The 18,825-nt window shown below is 41.1% G+C and overlaps 2 protein-coding genes across 3 annotated transcripts in view; both read left to right on the top strand.

Annotated features, from left to right (window-relative positions):
* LOC116050770 (transmembrane channel-like protein 3) overlaps positions 1-7,939 on the top strand; it is a 67,128-nt gene extending 59,189 nt beyond the window's left edge. The window contains exons 18-22 of one of the 2 annotated variants that reach the window (XM_031300994.2): positions 1,553-1,678; positions 1,805-1,883; positions 2,227-2,269; positions 2,369-2,642; positions 6,750-7,939. In XM_031300994.2, coding sequence (XP_031156854.1) covers positions 1,553-1,678; positions 1,805-1,883; positions 2,227-2,269; positions 2,369-2,642; positions 6,750-7,749 — 1,522 coding nt within the window. In that variant the 3' untranslated portion in view covers positions 7,750-7,939. The remainder of the gene's footprint in view (positions 1-1,552; positions 1,679-1,804; positions 1,884-2,226; positions 2,270-2,368; positions 2,643-6,749) is intronic. The other variant, XM_035999853.1, reaches the window with a different exon arrangement.
* Positions 7,940-10,753: 2,814 nt separating this feature from the next.
* Positions 10,754-18,825, top strand: part of stard5 (StAR-related lipid transfer (START) domain containing 5) — a 20,983-nt gene continuing 12,911 nt past the window's right edge. Inside the window, exons 1-3 of the mRNA XM_035999878.1 lie at positions 10,754-11,157; positions 11,200-11,294; positions 12,577-12,626. Coding sequence (XP_035855771.1) covers positions 11,205-11,294; positions 12,577-12,626 — 140 coding nt within the window. The 5' untranslated portion in view covers positions 10,754-11,157; positions 11,200-11,204. The remainder of the gene's footprint in view (positions 11,158-11,199; positions 11,295-12,576; positions 12,627-18,825) is intronic.

The raw sequence follows: 18,825 nt of genomic DNA on the forward strand, positions 1-18,825 counted from the left end.
TTAACAATGCTAACCATGCTAACACTGTACACATTAAAATAGTCCTGAACTTGTTTTTGGCGGTTGTCCGTGTTTTCATCTTAAATTTTGACTCTCGCACTGTGTATTTTCACCAAGTTAATTGGGACATTTTGGTCGCCTAAAAATGTCTTGTTTACTGTTCGGTAGCACCTTGTCAACCAAAGCTGGCTAGCTAGCGCTAGCGTTAGCTGGTGACTTAAGGAAAAGTACGATATGTCGATTTTCTGTACTGTACATGCAGATGAATGGTGCCGGTACCCAGAGGTCTGCGTTTACCTGCTGGTAAATCTTCGCTGGATGACTTGCATCAGAAGGGTTGAAAATCAGCAACTTAACTTCTTTAGTGTTTAGCTTAGCGCAGCACCACTGAAACCATAGATACACTGGCTTAGCCGGGTCATCCTCTTCAGCTCTGCCCTTTTGTCCAAATATGGTCACTTCTGGCTACAAAATACCAAGATGGCCAAAATGCAAACTGGCTTCAAAACGGCAGTCCACAAACCAATGGGTGACGTTACTGATAGTACATCCATTATTTTTACAGTCTATGGTTTGGACCAGTCTCAAATCGGGAACGCCCCTGCGATTGCCGGCAAGAGCAAATTACCAGATTATCCTCTAGTGTGTAAATCTGTTTGCATTTGGCAGTCTGGGTTATGTCCATACATTGGTGTTAAGGTTGCTGCAGATGACAATTATGTAGGGTGACCAGACGTCCTGAAAAATTCGGGACAGTCCCAAAATCCAAGCAGTTGTCCCGAATCCTGCCCTAATTGTCCCGAAAATTAGAGCAAAGTCTCAAGAGCAGACTCTCGAGTAGTTTAGAACATTAAAAACTGTTCATGGTGATTGAGTCGTCCTGCAGCCAGCTCCCAGTCCGGCAGATGGCCCAGGGCGCTCTGCCTGCGACCCACTTCCAAAACGTTCCGAAAGTCCTCCTCATCTCCAAAATAAAAGCCCCCATCCCCATCGGGAGACAACGGGGTGGCATCACAGCTGAGGGACACCACAGTCTGGGGTTGAAATACTATACTACTTACTACCAAAGGTTAATTACAAAAAATACAACTTTTTTGTCCCCTTTTTATGTTATAGAGTAGATGAAGAGAGTGCAAGTTGCAGCCATGAGGCCAGGGAAAGTGCACATGCAGGCAGCCACAAAAAGGAGTGATTGGATTGGATGTTGCTGATGTTAAAGTCACTGTGTTTGTTTTATTTGTTTCATAATGACACTTCATGATATTAATGATTTTTTATTTGTATTTTCGGGTTTACATGACAGACAGTTGAATTCCTGAATAAAAATAATAAATCATTACCCCGTCTCGTCCCGAATTTTATCCATTCATATCTGGTCACCTTACAATTATGCCAAGGGGAAAAGCCAAAATATTTGCTAGATTCTGCTGTGTTTATTCAATAATCGTCAGTTTGCACATTTGAAGTAGGAGCTGTTACCTGCACCCTTAGGTGTGGTCGTGTTTATATTGTTTCTAAATGTTAACTTAAATTACTTAAATGTGTGTTTCAGTGGTCAAGAGAAGATATATGACATCATCTCTGAAACAGTGGCCAGTGACTTCCCCCTGTGGTTCAGTAAAGTGATGAGTTACGTCACTAGCCCTGTCGTAGTGCTGCCGGCACTGCTGCTGCTGTTGTAAGACCACACACACACCACACACACACACACACACACACACACACACACACACGCACACACGCACACACACACACACACGCACACACAACGTGCCATCTTGACTGTTGCCCCTGTGTGTTTCAGCATGCTGATATACTATCTCCAGGCCATAGCCAGATCCCTCAAATTCACCAACAACCAGCTGAGAATGCAGCTCCAGACTGTGAGTTTCTGAGTTTCATTCTTTCATGTATACCTTGTAGGACTGAATCAAAATATGTCTGCATCGCTCTCAATCATAGCATTTGGTTTTAATCTACTTTGGTGGCCTTATATGACAAGAAGAATACAGTATGGAAGCCATGGATGTATAATAAAAAAGTGTTATTGGGCCAGAGGAAGTTGTAATTCCACTATATGGCCACAATATTGATCTCAATAATTTGATAAGTCGATTGACGGAACATTAATCAGCAACAATTTGGATAACTGAATAATCATTTTAAGTAATGTTGTAAGCAAAGAATGTGGAAAATAATTAACGGTTTAAAACTGAATCTGTCTAGGAGCGGACCGAGGACAAGAAGAAAGTCTTCCAGATGGCTGCAGGTATCTCTGGTGTTTATTCAGTTTTTTTCTGTGTGTAGGGTTATTATTATTTCTTGTCGTGTGGTGACCCTCACCCTGTAACATTTACCCCAACCCTAGCAAGGCTGCAGGCTCCAGAGGCTGCGGTGGACAAAAAGCCGGATGAGCAGGAGAGCGACATCACGAGCCAGGAGGCCTCCATTCACACTCCATCTCCCCGACGCAACGGCAGCGTCACAAACTTCAACTCCCCTGTTCGTCGTGGAAACAGCATCCGCACCATCACCCAATCAGCGTCCAGGGCGGACCTGAACAGAGGAAGGGGGGCTGGATCTGTCAGAAGTCCAACAGTGACCATACTGCCCAAACACAGGCCAGAGCACGTTCCTAACAGGTCGGACACACATTTTATATTGATTTAGCCAATCAGGTTGACTTAAGACAACAGGCGACCTCTAAAGCCCAATTCAGAACCAAAGATTCGCGAATGATAGAACGTCACAGAGAAAAGTTGCAGCGGTCTGAACCGGCCCATCTCAACTCGACTCAAACTCAGCTGGTCAAGTCTCCAGAGGCTGGTTTTAGAACGTAAGAGACGTCACCTGTTTCAACAGCCAATAGAGAAGTCAGCTGGTAAAGTCAGCTACAATAAAATGATCCATAATCCATTTTATTTCTGTTACAAACGGTTAACGGAGGGTCAACGTGTGCCCGCAAGCACGTACGGTGGAGCGAGCTAGACAGTGACTGAAGAGAGGGAGCGCCTAGGACAAAGCAGAGAATAGGAGAAATAAAATGTATGTTTGTCGATTCATCACAAGAAATGTAACTGTAGCAAGCATCTCACTAGCACTAACGTTATCCATAATCATATTTAGACGCAACAATCAATATAATTAGCTACAAAAAGCCTGGAAGTCGGAAGTTAGGACAGAAGTACAACGAGTCGTTGCTATGGAGATGATACACCATGTCATCTTGTCTCATTGGTGTGAACTGCAGGTTTTAAAACGCTGCAGACCGACGGGTTGCAAGTACTTGCATGTTTCAACTCGTCTCGTCGTGAATCTTTGGTCTGAACTGGGCTTTATGTGATGGATGCAACTTTATTGGTTAGGATTTTTTTTTGTAGAATTGTTCAGTAGTGAAGATATTGCCGATGTAATCGATAGGACTGATAATGACTGATCTTAAAAGTTACGTTTTTCATTTTTACATGTTTCCTAAAGCAGCACTTAAGAGCGAGTGCACGTGCATTACGTTGAGAGCTTCTTTTTTTAAGATTAACAGCTTTTATTTTGTTTTCAACAAAACACAAAACATACAGCTCACAATGTGAACACATCCCCTCCCCCCCAACCCCCCCACTCATCATCACCACTTCCTTAGACAAAAATGAAGACAAGATGAAATAATAACTATAACATTCAAGACAATACAAATAACAAAATAGACAACTGTAAACCAAATAAACATATTATGTATATGTGATTAAAAAAATAAGCACATAGTAAACTCGTCTCCACAGTACATCTGGCAAACAGTTTATATGACATCTTTTCAACCGCCGCCACCTTAGCCAACTCACAAGCCCACTCCTGGATTGACGGCACCCGTTCATTCCTCCATCCCCTTAAATTAATCATCATTAAACTAGTCTGGACCCAGCTTCTTATGTGCTTATCCATCCCGCTTAGGATTGACCCATCTCCCAGAACAATTAATCTCGGGCTGAATGGAACCTGGGTCCCTGCAATCCAAAATAGGTTATCATGTATCCCAGTCCAAAATTCCTGGACCTTATCACAGGACCATAGGACATGAAGTAATTGGCCGTCCTCTGTCTTTCATTTCCAACAATTTGGTGTGTCTTTCAGATCAAGTCTGAACAATCTGGAGGGAATCCAATAGAAGCGATGCATAATCTTGAACTGAATGAGGTGCACCCTCTCATTGTGTATTCTGTCCCACTCCTCATCATCCAGTGTAATACTCAGATCCCTTTTCGATGTCTTTTTGAGGGCTGACCAAGATCCAGTCCCCAGGTTCTGCATAAGCATAGAATCATACCCAGAAGCCTCATGACCTTTTCCATATTTCACGAACACCTTATCTAAAGATTCTGCTGCCTTCAGGTCCGAAGAACTGAATCCAACAGATGGCGAAGTTGCAAATATCTAAAATATTGAAACCTAGGGATTCCGAATTGCTGTACCACATCCTCAAAGGATGTCACGTTAAGAGCTTCTTAATATCGGCTGTGTATGGTGCTGAAGATGATGCGGAATGGTGTTGAAAACAATACAATGAAATGTTTTATACCTGGAATTGTTCGGTATGAAAACAAAACTTATTGTGCAGTAAACGGTTTACAGCTTGCTGGCCTTTATAATTCATGTTTCTAGGTGGAAGTCAGTTAAAGAAGGCAACTTTGATTAATTACGCTGCTGCTGGAGACAGATGTTACCATTAAGCTCATTCTAAACCTAAAATAAAGCAGTAATGGAAATTTACAATAAATCCGACATGATAGTCGGATTTATTGTAGTTGAGTTGAAGGAAGTTGGTTTGCATCCAGGTTTGAATATCGGTGAGGCAGTTGGTCAGGGTGGAGGATATAGCTGTGGTGATGGATTTGGTAGAGATGTAGATCTGGACATCATCGGCGTAGCAGTGGAAGTGAAGACCATGTTTGCGTATGATATTTCCAAGTGGCAGGATGTAAAGGAAGAAAAGGAGAAGACCAAGCACCGAACCTTGGGGGACTCCTTGTGACAGAGGAGCAATGGAGGAGGTGCAGTTGTTGATGTGTATGAACTGTTGTCTGTTGGTGAGATAGGAACGGAGCCAGGAGAGTGCGGTGCCAATGATGTTGCAGTAGGTTTCCAGTCGAGACAAGAGGATGGAGTGGTTAATGGTGTCGAAGGCTGCAGTGAGATCAAGCATGATAACAATGGTGAGGTGGCCAGAGTCAGAGGAGAGGAGGAGGTCATTGGTGACTTTGAGGAGGGCTGTTTCAGTGCTGTTTTGTGAGTGGAAATCAGATTGAAACAGGTTATTGGAGGAGAAGGTTTTGATTTGGGCAGCGACAACATGTTCCAGGATTTTTGATAGGAAGGGTAGGTTGGATATTGGTTGGAAGTTGGACATGGTGTCCGGGTTTAGACCAGGTTTCTTGAGGATGGGGGTGACTGATGCAAGCTTGAGTGTTTTGGGGACTGATCCGTAACTGAGAGAGGAATTGATGATTGTAGTGATGAGTGGGGCGATGGATGGTAGACAGGTCTTAATGAAAGCTGATGGGATCAAGGCTGCAGGTGGAGCTGTTCATACCTGTGGTGAAATGTGAAAGCTCCACAGGGGACAGCAGAGAGAAATGAGAGAGTGACTGAGAGAGTGGAGGGGGGGAGGCAGGTGTGGTGGGTGAAGGAGCAGGGGAGTTGGTCAAGGTTGACGCTGGAGAGAAAGCGTAAGAACATTCATAAGATGGAATTCATGATAATCTTATTCTTGCGATGCTTTTGGGAAATAAGGCCCTGGCCAACAGCTGAATATCCACCAGCTATTGGTCAGTAACACTCAACAATATTGGTCTGTAAAATACCCATGTCAAAGTTGGTCTTTTTGAAGAGCTTAAAGACATTCTTTATTTTTTCAAACATACAAATGCTAGTGTTTCTTAGTTTAGGAAATCACGTTTGTCCAAGTATAAATAGTGGGCCACATATGCCAACAGCAAAGTTTGCAGTCGGGCCAACTCTGAATTGAATTAACACACTTGATTAATGTAAATGAGCTTCAGCTGACTTCATTTGATAGTGACAGTTGTAACTGTAGCCACCAAAACTAAAACTTTCCTTCTTGCAGCAGATGGTTAATAATGTTAATTAAATAAAAATTGTGACTCCTGTTATCTGAAAAATTAAACTCTTAAAATATATAGCCATTTTGATTTAAAAGTGATCCATTGTTCAGCCCTAATTTGTACTTACTTTAGTATTAACCTGGGTTTTCTAAATGCTGTCTCAGTTTCTTTTCCATTATGAAGAATAATATTCTGTGGGAAGCACTGACTACTTGTAAGTTGTGTAATGTTTTTTGGCATGAAAACTGTCAAATTTAAACCTGTTGAATATTGGCTGTAGTGACTATACCAGCACTATTTTGCATGTTTAAGACCATTTTGTACAAATAGCATTTACTGTGCATTACATCACTGCTGTGCTGACCAATATATATATCATAAGTTTGTTATTTTTGTGTTTTTTCAAGCTTCCACATAGCCATGGGTTTTTATTCATTTCAGTACTTTTAACAGTCTTTACCCATCTCAGTGCACATCATGTCTCCTATATTTTTTTTCTAAATTATGTGTTGCAATGCAGTGCAAGCATTTCAAATAAGACCATGCTTTTTAATAACATCATAACATACCAACAATATTACATAATGATATGCCATATACAAGCTCATTCTGATGTGTTGTCCTTTCTCATAACAGGCCCCCGCCCTTCTTTGGTCGCCCTAGTGGGACCTGCAGGTCCAAGTCCTACCACCACATGGCGTACAGTCCCCCAGCTCGCTATTCTGACAAGATCCACTCTGACCCCCTGTACAGGAAGACCATACGCTCCATACATCCAGTCGAGGCTGCTGGGATCATCACTGCACAGAGTTATGGAGGACGGCGCGGCCCCACCACCCGCTACGTGATCGTCAACGAGCACGACCCCCGGAAGAAGCTGCTGCGCTCGGCCACACGGATCCCGCGCCATTACCTCATGGAGGAGCCCGCAGAGATCCTGGAGCTATACCCACGCAACTTCAAGCGCTACCCGCCGCGCACTGCTCACCGCCAACCACATCCTCACCGGCCCCAGCCATCGCAGCCACATCTGAGCGAAGAGGAAGAGGAGGAGGATAAGGGAAAAGGTAGGAGAAGGATGTCGCTGGGGAAGACTCATCGGCCCCGTTCCCTCTCTGACCTCCACCAGCCAGCGCACTTCTACATCGGGGACCGCGGGGAGAGCCACGCGTCAATGGCTAAAGACAGCCACACTGCTCAAGGAAGATGTGGAGCGCAGGAAGAGGATGAAGAGGAGGAGGATGTTGAAATGGACTGGGGCGGTTTAGAGTCGCACTCCCAGTCCCAGACCAGTTTGAGAGGAGCAGACTCTCTGCTTGTGCGAAGCAGGCGTCACATCCATTCCCCAGGAAGACACTGTCAGTCCCCAGCCCGGACCAGGCACATGGAGGCTTATGTGAAGCCCAAGACGAGACCGAAGCTGGAGACCCCTCTGACCGAGTCCGACTCGGCATCCCTAGCCTCCAGCAGTGACCAGCAGAACAGCAGCACTGACCAGTACATTCAGGTCATCCACAACAAGGAGCACTATCTCAAGTCCGATGCTAGGCAAGGAAAGCTTGCCAAAAAGAAGTCCAAAACCAGCTTTGATCTAAATGTCACTGAGTCCAATGACCTGGTCTGCTCCAATGTATGACATCTCCTTTGCTAAAATTATGTATTCTGTTCAAATGTTTTTCAAAATATGATAGAAATATACACTTAGTGTTATTAAAACTTTGCATTGAAAGCACAGAAAATATATTATTACAGTATAAATGTTATTTCTTTCCCCTATGTGTGTTGTCTTGTATCATTTTAAAACAGCTGTCAGCACGTGTTAGTATTGCAATGTGTATATTCAAACCATACTACACTGACGCTATTAGTGTAACAACAGCTATGAACACAAATACAGTTTACATAATTACACTTGCTTCCCATACAATCAGCATATAATAGTAATCTCCCATTGATCAGACACCGAGGGCCCTATTTTAACGATCTAAGCGAACGGCGTGAAGCGCATGGCGCAGGTGCATTTAGGGCGTGTCCAAATCCACTTTTGCTAGTTTGATGGTGGAAAAAAGGGTCCTTGCGCCAGGCGCATGGTTCAAAAGGGTTGTACTTAGTGTCTTCATTAATTCATAGGTGTGTTGTGGGCGTAACATGCAATAAACCAATCAGAATGTCATCTCCCATTCCCTTTAAAAGCCAGGCGCGTTTGTACCTTGGCACATTGATATTATGATGGCGTATTTGCACCAATCTTTTGCATGTTTGTGTGCTGCTGCGCTTCCCTGTGTGTGTGTGTGTGTAACAAGCATAGTGTGCACGCGCTGTGCATGAGCCTAGGCACATTTTACTAATGTGATGTTAAAATAACAATGAAATGCTGCGCTATTGACTTTGGACCAGGTTTTTGTTGGTCAATGGCGCGATCACTTTCCGCTGCCTCAAGATAGTAATATGCCAAGAATTCACCTGAACACACCCTCCTGTAAGACCAGCACGCCCATGGGCGCAAAGATTCATCAAAGAGGCGACCTGGCTGTCGGTGTCTGTGCCGCTGCTTTCAAGTCCTGCTCCTGTCACAGTGCAGAGCAGGCACACTTTGCTCCTCCTCCCCACTCTTCTGATTTGATGTTGTACCGTCACATGACTCAGCAGCACCAGGCAAACACACACACACACACACACACAAGCAGGACAGAGACGGAGCAGAAGAATGGCAGAGAGCAAGATGTGTGGCTATATTTTCAGGCCAAAAATGAAAAAACGGCAAGCTGTAAAATTTGTAAAAAGGCTGTAAAATACAGTGTTAACACAACAAATGTATACAAGTGTCTCTGACTGGCTGGTTTGAGCAACCCCTCGACTCTGCGTTGTGTGTAGAATGACGAATGACGAGCGGGAGACTCAATCTTTATCGTTTATTATCTGAATAGGAACAGAGTATGTAGTGGTCAGTCACTCAGTTGGCTCACAGTAGCTTACACGCAACGCAGCACACTTTGGCATGTCTCTCATAACTGGCAATGAATACGCAACAGCCATACAAAAATCACAACAAATACAATAATGTGAAAATATGTACCTATATAGGAACAGAGTATGTACTGGCCAGTCATATAGTTGGCTCACAATAGCTTACTGTAGCACACTACAAAAGAATAGCATGTTATTTTAGCACAGAGGCTAGCTAGAAAGTAGCCTGGTCCTACCAGACTCTCGTACATTTCATTTGTACAGAGAGTCTAGCCACCCTCCATTGATAAGTGTTAACTTCCTTGAAGGCGGGTACTCTGTTGAAGTTTAAAACTATTGGATCTGCCCAGAGCCACTATGGATCTGCCATAACCAATCGCTAATGTTTGGTCGTGACGTCCGCTTAGCATCGCTAGCGTTCGCTTTAGCCAACTCCTTCACCACTAACGGAGCAAGCTGGAAAATCAAACTTTTCCCAAACCCGTGGGGAGGAGGGCCACAACATCATGGCCACCAACAAAACTCAGCAAAGATTGTTCTTGCCCGGCCTTTAACTTCTGGATATTCGGCAGCGTTGCCACAACGGACCGAATGGCTTCGCTTGCATCTTTCTCCGCCGCCATTATGGAACTACAACTCAAACTAGCGCACGACCTCAACGTAATCGTTCTCAGCCACTCCCTCTGTTCGCTAATTGGACCAGTAAATATTTGACTGTAGAAAACCCAAGAATATACCGCAAACCCCGACGGAGTACTGAAGGAAAATGAAAATTGAGTGGAAGTATGTAAGAGGGCGGAGCCAGGCTAGCTAGAAAGAGCATTATGCTGCTATTTTAACATTCTGGCACTTGAAACAATCCACTTGTAACTCTTATTATTAATATGTTCATAAATCACAGTGCACATATGTTCATACAATGAATATACAGACATAAATACATACACAATATTTGTACTCCGTGCTGTACTCGGCAACTCACCTTGGGCACGTCTCTCATAACTGGCAATGAATACACAACAGCCAGTGGCATTTAACTACTGCAGAGAGAGGGCGCCCTTGAGCCAATAATTCTACATTGATATTAAATAACAATAATGGGAAGTGGAATGGCATAATATATAAACCATGTTACATGAAAATTCTGTCCTGGGTTTTAACTTATTAATAATCCATAGGAAAAATCACAAAAACACTTAAAGGTCATGAAAATTAATTCAGATTTAGCAATTTGACGATGAATCCACCTTAATTATTAAAAAGTATCGGTATCGGTGATACTGGCCGTGTATTTACTTGGTATTGGATCGATACCACATTTTGCAGTATCGCACAACACTATTAAGCAGCATTTCAGATGGAAAGAAGTGACCACTACAATTCCCAGCTTGCAAAGCTGCAAACAGCGTGGACTCCAGTCGCAGGTGCGTGACGCCAACATGATAGAGTCAGGCGCCGGTGTGGCGCGTTTGCCTTCAAAATAAGATACATGGAACCTTTTCGCTTGATTACATGTTTTGCTCTGCACATACCAATAGTAAATACGTGATTAAATCACTGAATATTGTTTAAAGTATACTGAAAACTATTATAGCAAATGGTACATTTTCATAAACGCTTACGTTTGTAAAAATGGGTTTTCTTTTGAAAGCTATAAACGGAAGTGTATTTTTTCTAGATGATTTGACACCTCTGCTACCGATTCTCCTTGTATTTTAGGAAATTCATTCAAATATTTTGGGATTTTAACATTCTGCCTGAGACGGATGTGGGCTGTCGCGCGGCCAGAAAGGCTTTACCATGAACAGTAATTGACAGAGTTGTCACATACCTCAGACCCGCGAGCTAGTTGCTTGTTCGTAAACGATGTGGGCATTGCATAGGTTTCATTCATTTTGGCTAAGGCTAGCTCTGTAACGGCGGTTGTACTTGCTAACGTTAAGTAACTTGTCGCTGCTGCATTTGCGTTACAAAACCCAGCTACATTGTGACTTTGATTAATTGAATTGAACGATAACAATATCGTGTGTCAACCATTCAGCCACTGTAACGTCAGCTAGTCTGCAAAGTGAATTAACGCCAGGGTTAGCAAGGTAACGTAACGTTATTCTTTTACTATTTATTATGGATTATGAACATAAAGCGAAGGCAGTGGGTGACTGCTTGCTAAGCTACAAGAGGGATGAGGCCGGGTGGAAAGTCTGCAAGAAATCGGTAAATATTTGCCGTCATTATCGTGTGATATGAAATTGTACGATATTTCTCCACATTGGCCCTGTGACATGCTGTACTCTGGTAACGTCAGTATTATAACGTTAGACAAACGTCTAACGTTACCTTCATTGATAAATGTTAGGCTTCTTGATGTGGCCTTGCTCACCGACACGTCAACGTTAGCTTACCTGACGGGACAAAACAGTGTTAAATAACTTTAACGCAACTTGAGGCTCAACTATTTATTTTGCACTCAATGCACCAAGCAAGTGTTACTCTTTGTTTGTTGTTCGTCCTAACTGACTGAAATTCATAATTTTAGTTTACAAAATGGTACAATATGTAATGCTAGATTTGTTTAGATCATAAGTATTCAGCAAGTTAGTCATATTAAACTCTTAAAATATATCTGATCTGACCATCACAATTTTACGTTGGGGAGCTGACAATCTGACAATATTGCCTGGCACAGACATTGGAGCATTATACATTGGCAAAAACAGAACGTGCATGTCTTATAGGCTGCATTTCACTTGTATTGACCCTTATTGTTGTAAAAGATGATCTTTGAGCATAAAGTTTATTAACCAGAATATTCAGAATTCAATCTGCCTTCGTACATGTCTTTGTCAGAACACTTTCAGCGACATGTAGCACTTAATCAAAACTGAACTAATATTCTTATTTGGCTGAACAGTTAATATTCTAATAAGTGCAGTGCCAAAGATGCTGAATACACTGCAAAAGCTATGTTAGCCACTGGTGCTCAATGATGGCTGACTGTCAGCTTGTTCTATCAACTGATCTGTCACACATGCTCCTCAAGTAAGAGTGCAGAAAAACACAAGTTATGACTGTTGGTTGGAAAAGGGTTTCCCCTACCATTGTAAAGCTTAGGTGTAGCACCCAAGCCGAATGAATGTAAAATCAATGTGAGCATCAAAACTAACTAAAAGCCCAGTGGACTTCTTAAGCAAGTTTTGTCTTTTAAGCTTTTTGAGTGTTATTTATTTATCATCTGATCTAGCTTTTCCAACTTTGTAGACACAGATATGGTAATAATTATGGTCCAAAAATGATGTCAAATTCCAATTTCTTTTTTGACAAACTTCACTTTTTTTTTAAGAAAGCACCCCTTAACCCCTCGCCAAATACGTGCACCTAGTCTTCCGCAGACCTAGGGAAAACACTGAGTAGTGTGTCAGGAGTGAACAGCATTTACCAGGGCCACTCATTACACTCAGGCAAATGTCGCTGACTGTAAATGTGTTTTCTTTGGCAGAATGACGTGGTTGTGTCTTGGCGTCCCTCGTCTGAGTTCCCTGGGAATGTGTGAGAAAGCTCAACTTTTCTTTTCTTTTTTTTCTCAGTGGATGAAATCTGTAGGTCAAATTTCAGACAAGCACTTTGCAGTTGTGTAAGGGTAAACACAAGGATAAGGATAATGATAACAGTAAGAGCTCTGCTTGCAACTATGAGCACATAACATGATAACTAGAACTGCAAACAATTAAGTCATTTCTCAGCGAGATATCCCTCAGGAATAATATTGTGGCGAAGGTGGTGAGTTTGTTGTGAGCTTATCACAGATGCTACTTTTATGTTTACATGGTTTTTAAAAAATATATTATTAGCTGTTATTAGCTGCTACCTGCAGGTACACGTATACCACTTTTCAAGATACTTAGATTAGATATGACTGAAGTGCACTTCCTTGCATTAGCCTTTCATAAAATGGCCACGCTAAAAAAAGTTACACCAGAGGTCCGTTTCAAAAAGCAGGTTTAGTGAAGTTTGTTAACCCTGAGATGAGGGAAACTGTGGGTTTTCTGTTTCAGAAAGGGAGGTCAATCAAACCTGAGAGAGAGGGGTAACTCCAGCCTGTTTCAGAAAGAGCGGTAACTTAGGCTGAATCCCATTTCTCTATCTTACCCCTACCCTTTACCCCTACCCCTTAGTTTACCCCTATCCCTTGGCCCTCGAAAACGAGGGGTGAAAACATACCCCTATGAAATGAGACGCCACTTGGTTACATCATCATACATACTTAGGTACACACCAAGTAAGGACGCAAGCTTACTTGAACAGCAAGGGGTATCCAGATTCATTGCGCAACAAGGAACATGGCTGCCCGGTCGACCAGAGAGATCCATAAATGTAAGTATTTTCAGCTTAAAGAATTGATTTAAAAATTACGACGGTCTTGTTTTGTGCTCTACACAGTCCTGTACATATATATTTGCAACCATGTTTGTAATTGAAACGTTTTTAAAAATCGTTAGCTTGCTATGCTAACGCTAAAGTTAACGTTAACGTTAGCTACATTGCTTATTTGCACAACAGTCCCACATTTCTCTGCCTTGAATGGACTCCATGCATGTCTACAGTGTTAACTAAACTCCATTAGCAGCGAATTTCGTTTGATGTCAGTGTATAACACTACTTGCTTTGGAGACATCAATACGTGCTTTACATGTACCATCCTGTATCACACAGGGACGCCGGAGGAAACCCAGCAGCTGATCCACTTTCTGAAAACGAGCAGAAGTTTCTGCGTTCATGTTGTAGCCATTCATTATTGTATTGGTACTGTATTATTGTAAACGTGTAATTCATTCCTGTTCATGCACCTGTACATTGTTGTTGGTTATGATACAGGACACTAATGAAAGAAATGGGGTATGGAGGGAAAGGTTACTGGCCAACAGGCATCAGACTGGGGTCTGGAATTTCATAATAGCTGTTGTTTTTTGTTTGTGGTCTTGTGTGGCTTTTTTTTAGTTTTATACATTTGAGTGCCTTTTTTTATGTGTGTGACATGTAAGTTATGGTTCTAATAGTTGTAATAATGTTTACTTCATTGGGCAATAAAGACAGCTTTTTGTTAACAAAGAAAGTGTTTCTGAACATCAATGATATTCAAAACAGTGATAACTGAAACAGATATACAACACACCATGCAGTGTGTGTATACAAATATTTACTGCAAACAGACCTAAGTATGTATGATGATGTAACCAAGTGCCGTCTCATTTCATAGGGGTATATTTTCACCCTTACCCCTCGTTTTCGAGGGCCAAGGGCTAGGGGTAAACTAAGGGGTAGGGGTAAGCTAGAGAAATGGGCTTCAGCCTTATTCTCACAGGAGCGCGCAAAACTAAGGGGTAGGGTAAGGGGAAGGGTTAAGACAGAAAAATGAGATGCAGCCTTAACCCCAGAGTCAGTTACTATGGTAACTGACTTTATTATAGTATAATTATAATAAACATTACATTTAGGTAGGGCTGAACGATTCAGGGAAAAAAATCTGCGATATTTCTTCCAGATATTTCGATTCGCGATTTACAAAAAAAAAAGTATAACTAAAGTTCAATATTCACTGTGTAACAGATAAAACATGTCATGGAGCATTATAACGTGAGACACCATCAAAACTGCTCTATAGAGTCAGTTACTATGGTAACTGACTCTGTGAACCTAACCTGGTCGGGAGCAGGTTTTCTTCAAGAAACCTTGAGTTTCTCTCAGTCTCCTCCCTCTGACACAGCGCGCTTTCATTTCCTCATTCATTCATTCAGTCTGTATCAGGCGCATTTTAGTTTTATGTTATTTATGTTAGGCAGATTATACGTTTTTTTCTCAAACATGTCATGTCCTTTTGTCGACGATCCCGTGATGAAAAAGCTGTATTACTTCACAGAGAGTTTACGTAGGGAGATGATATTGAGTCCCGACTAGATGTATTTTCATTTCCAGATAACCGATTTGAGAGGTATTTTTCTTCAGATTCAGATTCTTCGATCAGATATGTAGATATCTTATCCGTCCTCATATCACTAACATCTACCATTCGCATTATGTTTTTTGCAAACGGCAGTTTTCTTTACAACATTGGTGATGGGGATCATATTAGTAAAGCCACTGTATGCAGAGCCGTCAGAAAAGTGTGTCTTGCTCTGAAACGTTTTTGTAGTGTTCCCTGGACACAAACCAGTGAAAGCCATTAAAAAGAATTAAATCATTATAAATTATATTTCTGTTAATGATCATGGTGCTGCAGGCTCAGAATGGGATTAGTAGTAGCTTACTTTTTCGCCCGCAGCATTGCACCTTAATGAAATTATAGGTGTAATACCATTCTACTTTTCACCAGTAATATTATAGGTTACCTGTGATTAAATATGAAATTAATACTGTCAATGCTTACGCATTGACTCGAGCAGCAATTTTCTCCCACACCAATTCTCTCTCTGTTGCAGCAGCCGCTATGTTGCTTTTTTAACGAAATACATGTTCAAACAAGCTGTTTGTGCGCATGAGTATTTCCGCCGACCAGTTTGTTTGTGGTTGTTACCATGGTGAATCGTAGTATCATGGCTCTATTCATGCTGCCTTTTTATTGTGGTGGTGCACGCGCTTAACTCTGGGTAAACCTACTCCGAGTTGATTGAACCAACTCAAATCAGCTGTTCTGGAACCGAAAACTCAGTTTCCCATTTCAGGGTAAATCAACTCAGACATCAGGGTTAGACTCAGAGTTTGTTAAACCTCCTTCCTGAAACGGACCCCAGACCATAGAAATTCTCTGCTTTGTTGGTGTGAATAGCGATGACCTCAGGATATAGGTTGAACACAGGTTGTGTATGAAAGTCACTTTGCTAAAAATAACAAAGGGGGACAGACTGTTCTTAGGTCTACTATTCAAGTTTTGAATTTTGTGCAGCTTTTCAGTCATGGAAAAGTGCTGGAATTAGGTTTTGTATACAGATTGCAGACAGGTAGTCAAATGAAAGTTACAGCCCCCATGCTCGTGTATTCATGGCATCGGACTTAATCAGGATTTATAATGTAGTCATTTTTTTTTTGTAAATGTTCGATGCCTTGCACAGTACTTCAATTCAAATTTAATTTATAGTGTCAAATCTTAACAGAAGTGATCTCAGGACACTTTACAGAGAGTTAGCTCTAGACCAGTGTTTCTCAAACGGAGATACTAGTACCGCTAGGGGTACTTTGGAGTACAGCAGGGGGCATGTGAGATTAAATTTTTTAATGCATACTTCCTACGTCAAACGTACAGGCATACGTCAAATGTCTTTTTTATTGTGTTTTGTATATGTATATGTGTTTTGTGTAATAATTATACTATAATAATGCTATAATAATGAATGAATTAAGTAATGGATTATAAACATTTGAAGTAGCATTTAGGTAGGGCTGAACGATTCAGGGAAATAAAAAATTATTTCTTCCAGATATTTCGATTCGCGATTTACAAAAAAAAAAAAAAAAAAAGTATAACTAGAGTTCAATATTCACTGTGTAACAGATAAAACATGTCATGGAGCATTATAATGTGAGACACCATCAAAACTGCTCTATATTCTTATGCAAGGATGAGAACACAGATATGAATTGCCAGCAATAAGTGTTTTTCTTTTAATAAGCATAGAACATTGAACAGTCAAACACAGAACATTTATCACAAAAGCTAAAGTAATAATAATAATAATAATATAATAATAATAATAATAATAATAATAATAATAATTAAAAAAAAAACGTTCCAATAAAAAAAATATCAGTACTTTCCTGTAAACTGAAATGTCTGATGTGCCTCAGTTCAACAGCAGCACACCATCATGTTAAATAAAGTAATAAAAAAATAAATGAAAAATCCACTGAAAATAGGACATTTCTGTAAACAATCTGTGATATGTAACATTATTCCAGCAATTATCTTGTAAACAAAAAACTGTAAATATAATAATAATAAAAAGAGGAATAAAAAATGTTAAACCAAGTGTTACACCAAACAAACAACAAAATATTCACATTTGATTAATCGCGGTCTTCACGATTAGCCACGAATCGCAATTTTGATTTGAAAACGATTCATTGTTCAGCCCTACATTTAATTGTGTTTCAATCACAAGTTGATGTGTAGTAAATCAGACACTGATGGCGCAGGGCTGTGTTGTGCTTCTCTTATGTTGGCTTTTTTTTTTTTTTTTTAATAAAAAAAGAAAGTAGGGATTTCTAAGTGTACTTTGACTTGTATTTCATTGCAGACAATGTGAACACAAAATATTTCATGTTTTGTCTGGTCAACTTAATTTCATTTGTAAATATACATCCTTTCCTGTCATTCAGAAGACAGTCAAAAAGGTTGGGACAGGAGCAATTTAGGGCTAGTAATCAGGTAAATTGATTAAATAATGATGTGATTTGAAACAGGTGATGTCAACAGGTGATTGTAATTATGATTTGGTACAAAAGCAGCATCCAAGAAAGGTCTAGTCCTAGTCTAGTTAGGAGCAAAGATGGGCCGAGGATTGCCAGTTTGCCAACAAATACGTGAGGAAAATTATTGAAATGTTTAAAAACAATGTTCCTCAAAGAAAGATAGGAAGACATTTGCTTATTTCACCTTCAACAGTGCATAACATAATTAAAAGATTCAAGGAATGTGGAGGAATTTCAGTGCGTAAAGGACAAGGGCGCAAGCCTAAACTGAACAACCGTGATCGCCGATCCCTCAGGTGGCACTGCATCAAGAATCGTCATTCATCTATAAGCGATATCACCACATGGGCTCAGGACTACTTTGGCAAACCTTTGTCAAGTACCACAATACGTAGTTACATCCACAAATGCCAGTTAAAACTGTACTGTGCCAAAAGGAAGCCCTATGTTAACAGTGTCCAGAAGCGCCGTCGACTTCTCTGGGCTCGGAGGCATCTGGGATGGACCATCACACAGTGGAAATGTGTACTGTGGTCAGATGAATCAGTATTTCAGGTATTTTTTGGGAGAAATGGATGCTGTGTGACCAAAGAAGAAAAGGATCATCCAGACTGTTACCAGCAACAAGTCCAAAAGCCAGGGTCTGCAGGGTTTTCCGCAGCACTTTGCAGCTTGGGCGGCCGCCTAAGCTGGGGAACCCTACCGCCTTAACAAGGTAGTCAAAAAAAAAAAGAAAAAAAAAAAAGGCCGTCAAGTGCATCACGGACAATAGCGCGGACGCATCACCTCTCACGCGTGGATTCTCAACGTCCCGGCTATTGCCTGGTCTTTGAGACACAGCTGTTTTTTTTTTGTTTTTTTTAATCACTACACGTGGTTCACAATACACGGTTAGTTAGCGTAGTTACACACAGTGAAATTACGTGTCCTGTTTTTATTTCACGCATACTATCTGCTGGAGTGTGTGAAGCTATGGGCTGAGCTCTGTTATCTCAGCGCAGTTTTGGAGAAGAGTTGTTGGGCAAAGTGGAAGAGAGAGTGTCACGGAGGATAATGGGAGCAATGCCAGTGAAACTGTTACAGCACTTTTTTTGAAAATAGTTTAATGAGCTTAAAGTTGCACATTGCAACTGTTATTTTGAAAAGCTGGTTATTTATTAATTATTTAAATGTAATATTTAGTGTAGTGTGTAGTACAGAGTCTGCACTACAGAGATATATTAATTATATATTTAAATTTGATTTTTAGTGTAGTGTGTACTACACTAACACTGATGTCAGATGG

The sequence above is a fragment of the Sander lucioperca genome, chromosome 3 (genome assembly GCF_008315115.2).
Source record: "Sander lucioperca isolate FBNREF2018 chromosome 3, SLUC_FBN_1.2, whole genome shotgun sequence".
Taxonomy (NCBI): Eukaryota; Metazoa; Chordata; class Actinopteri; order Perciformes; family Percidae; genus Sander; species Sander lucioperca.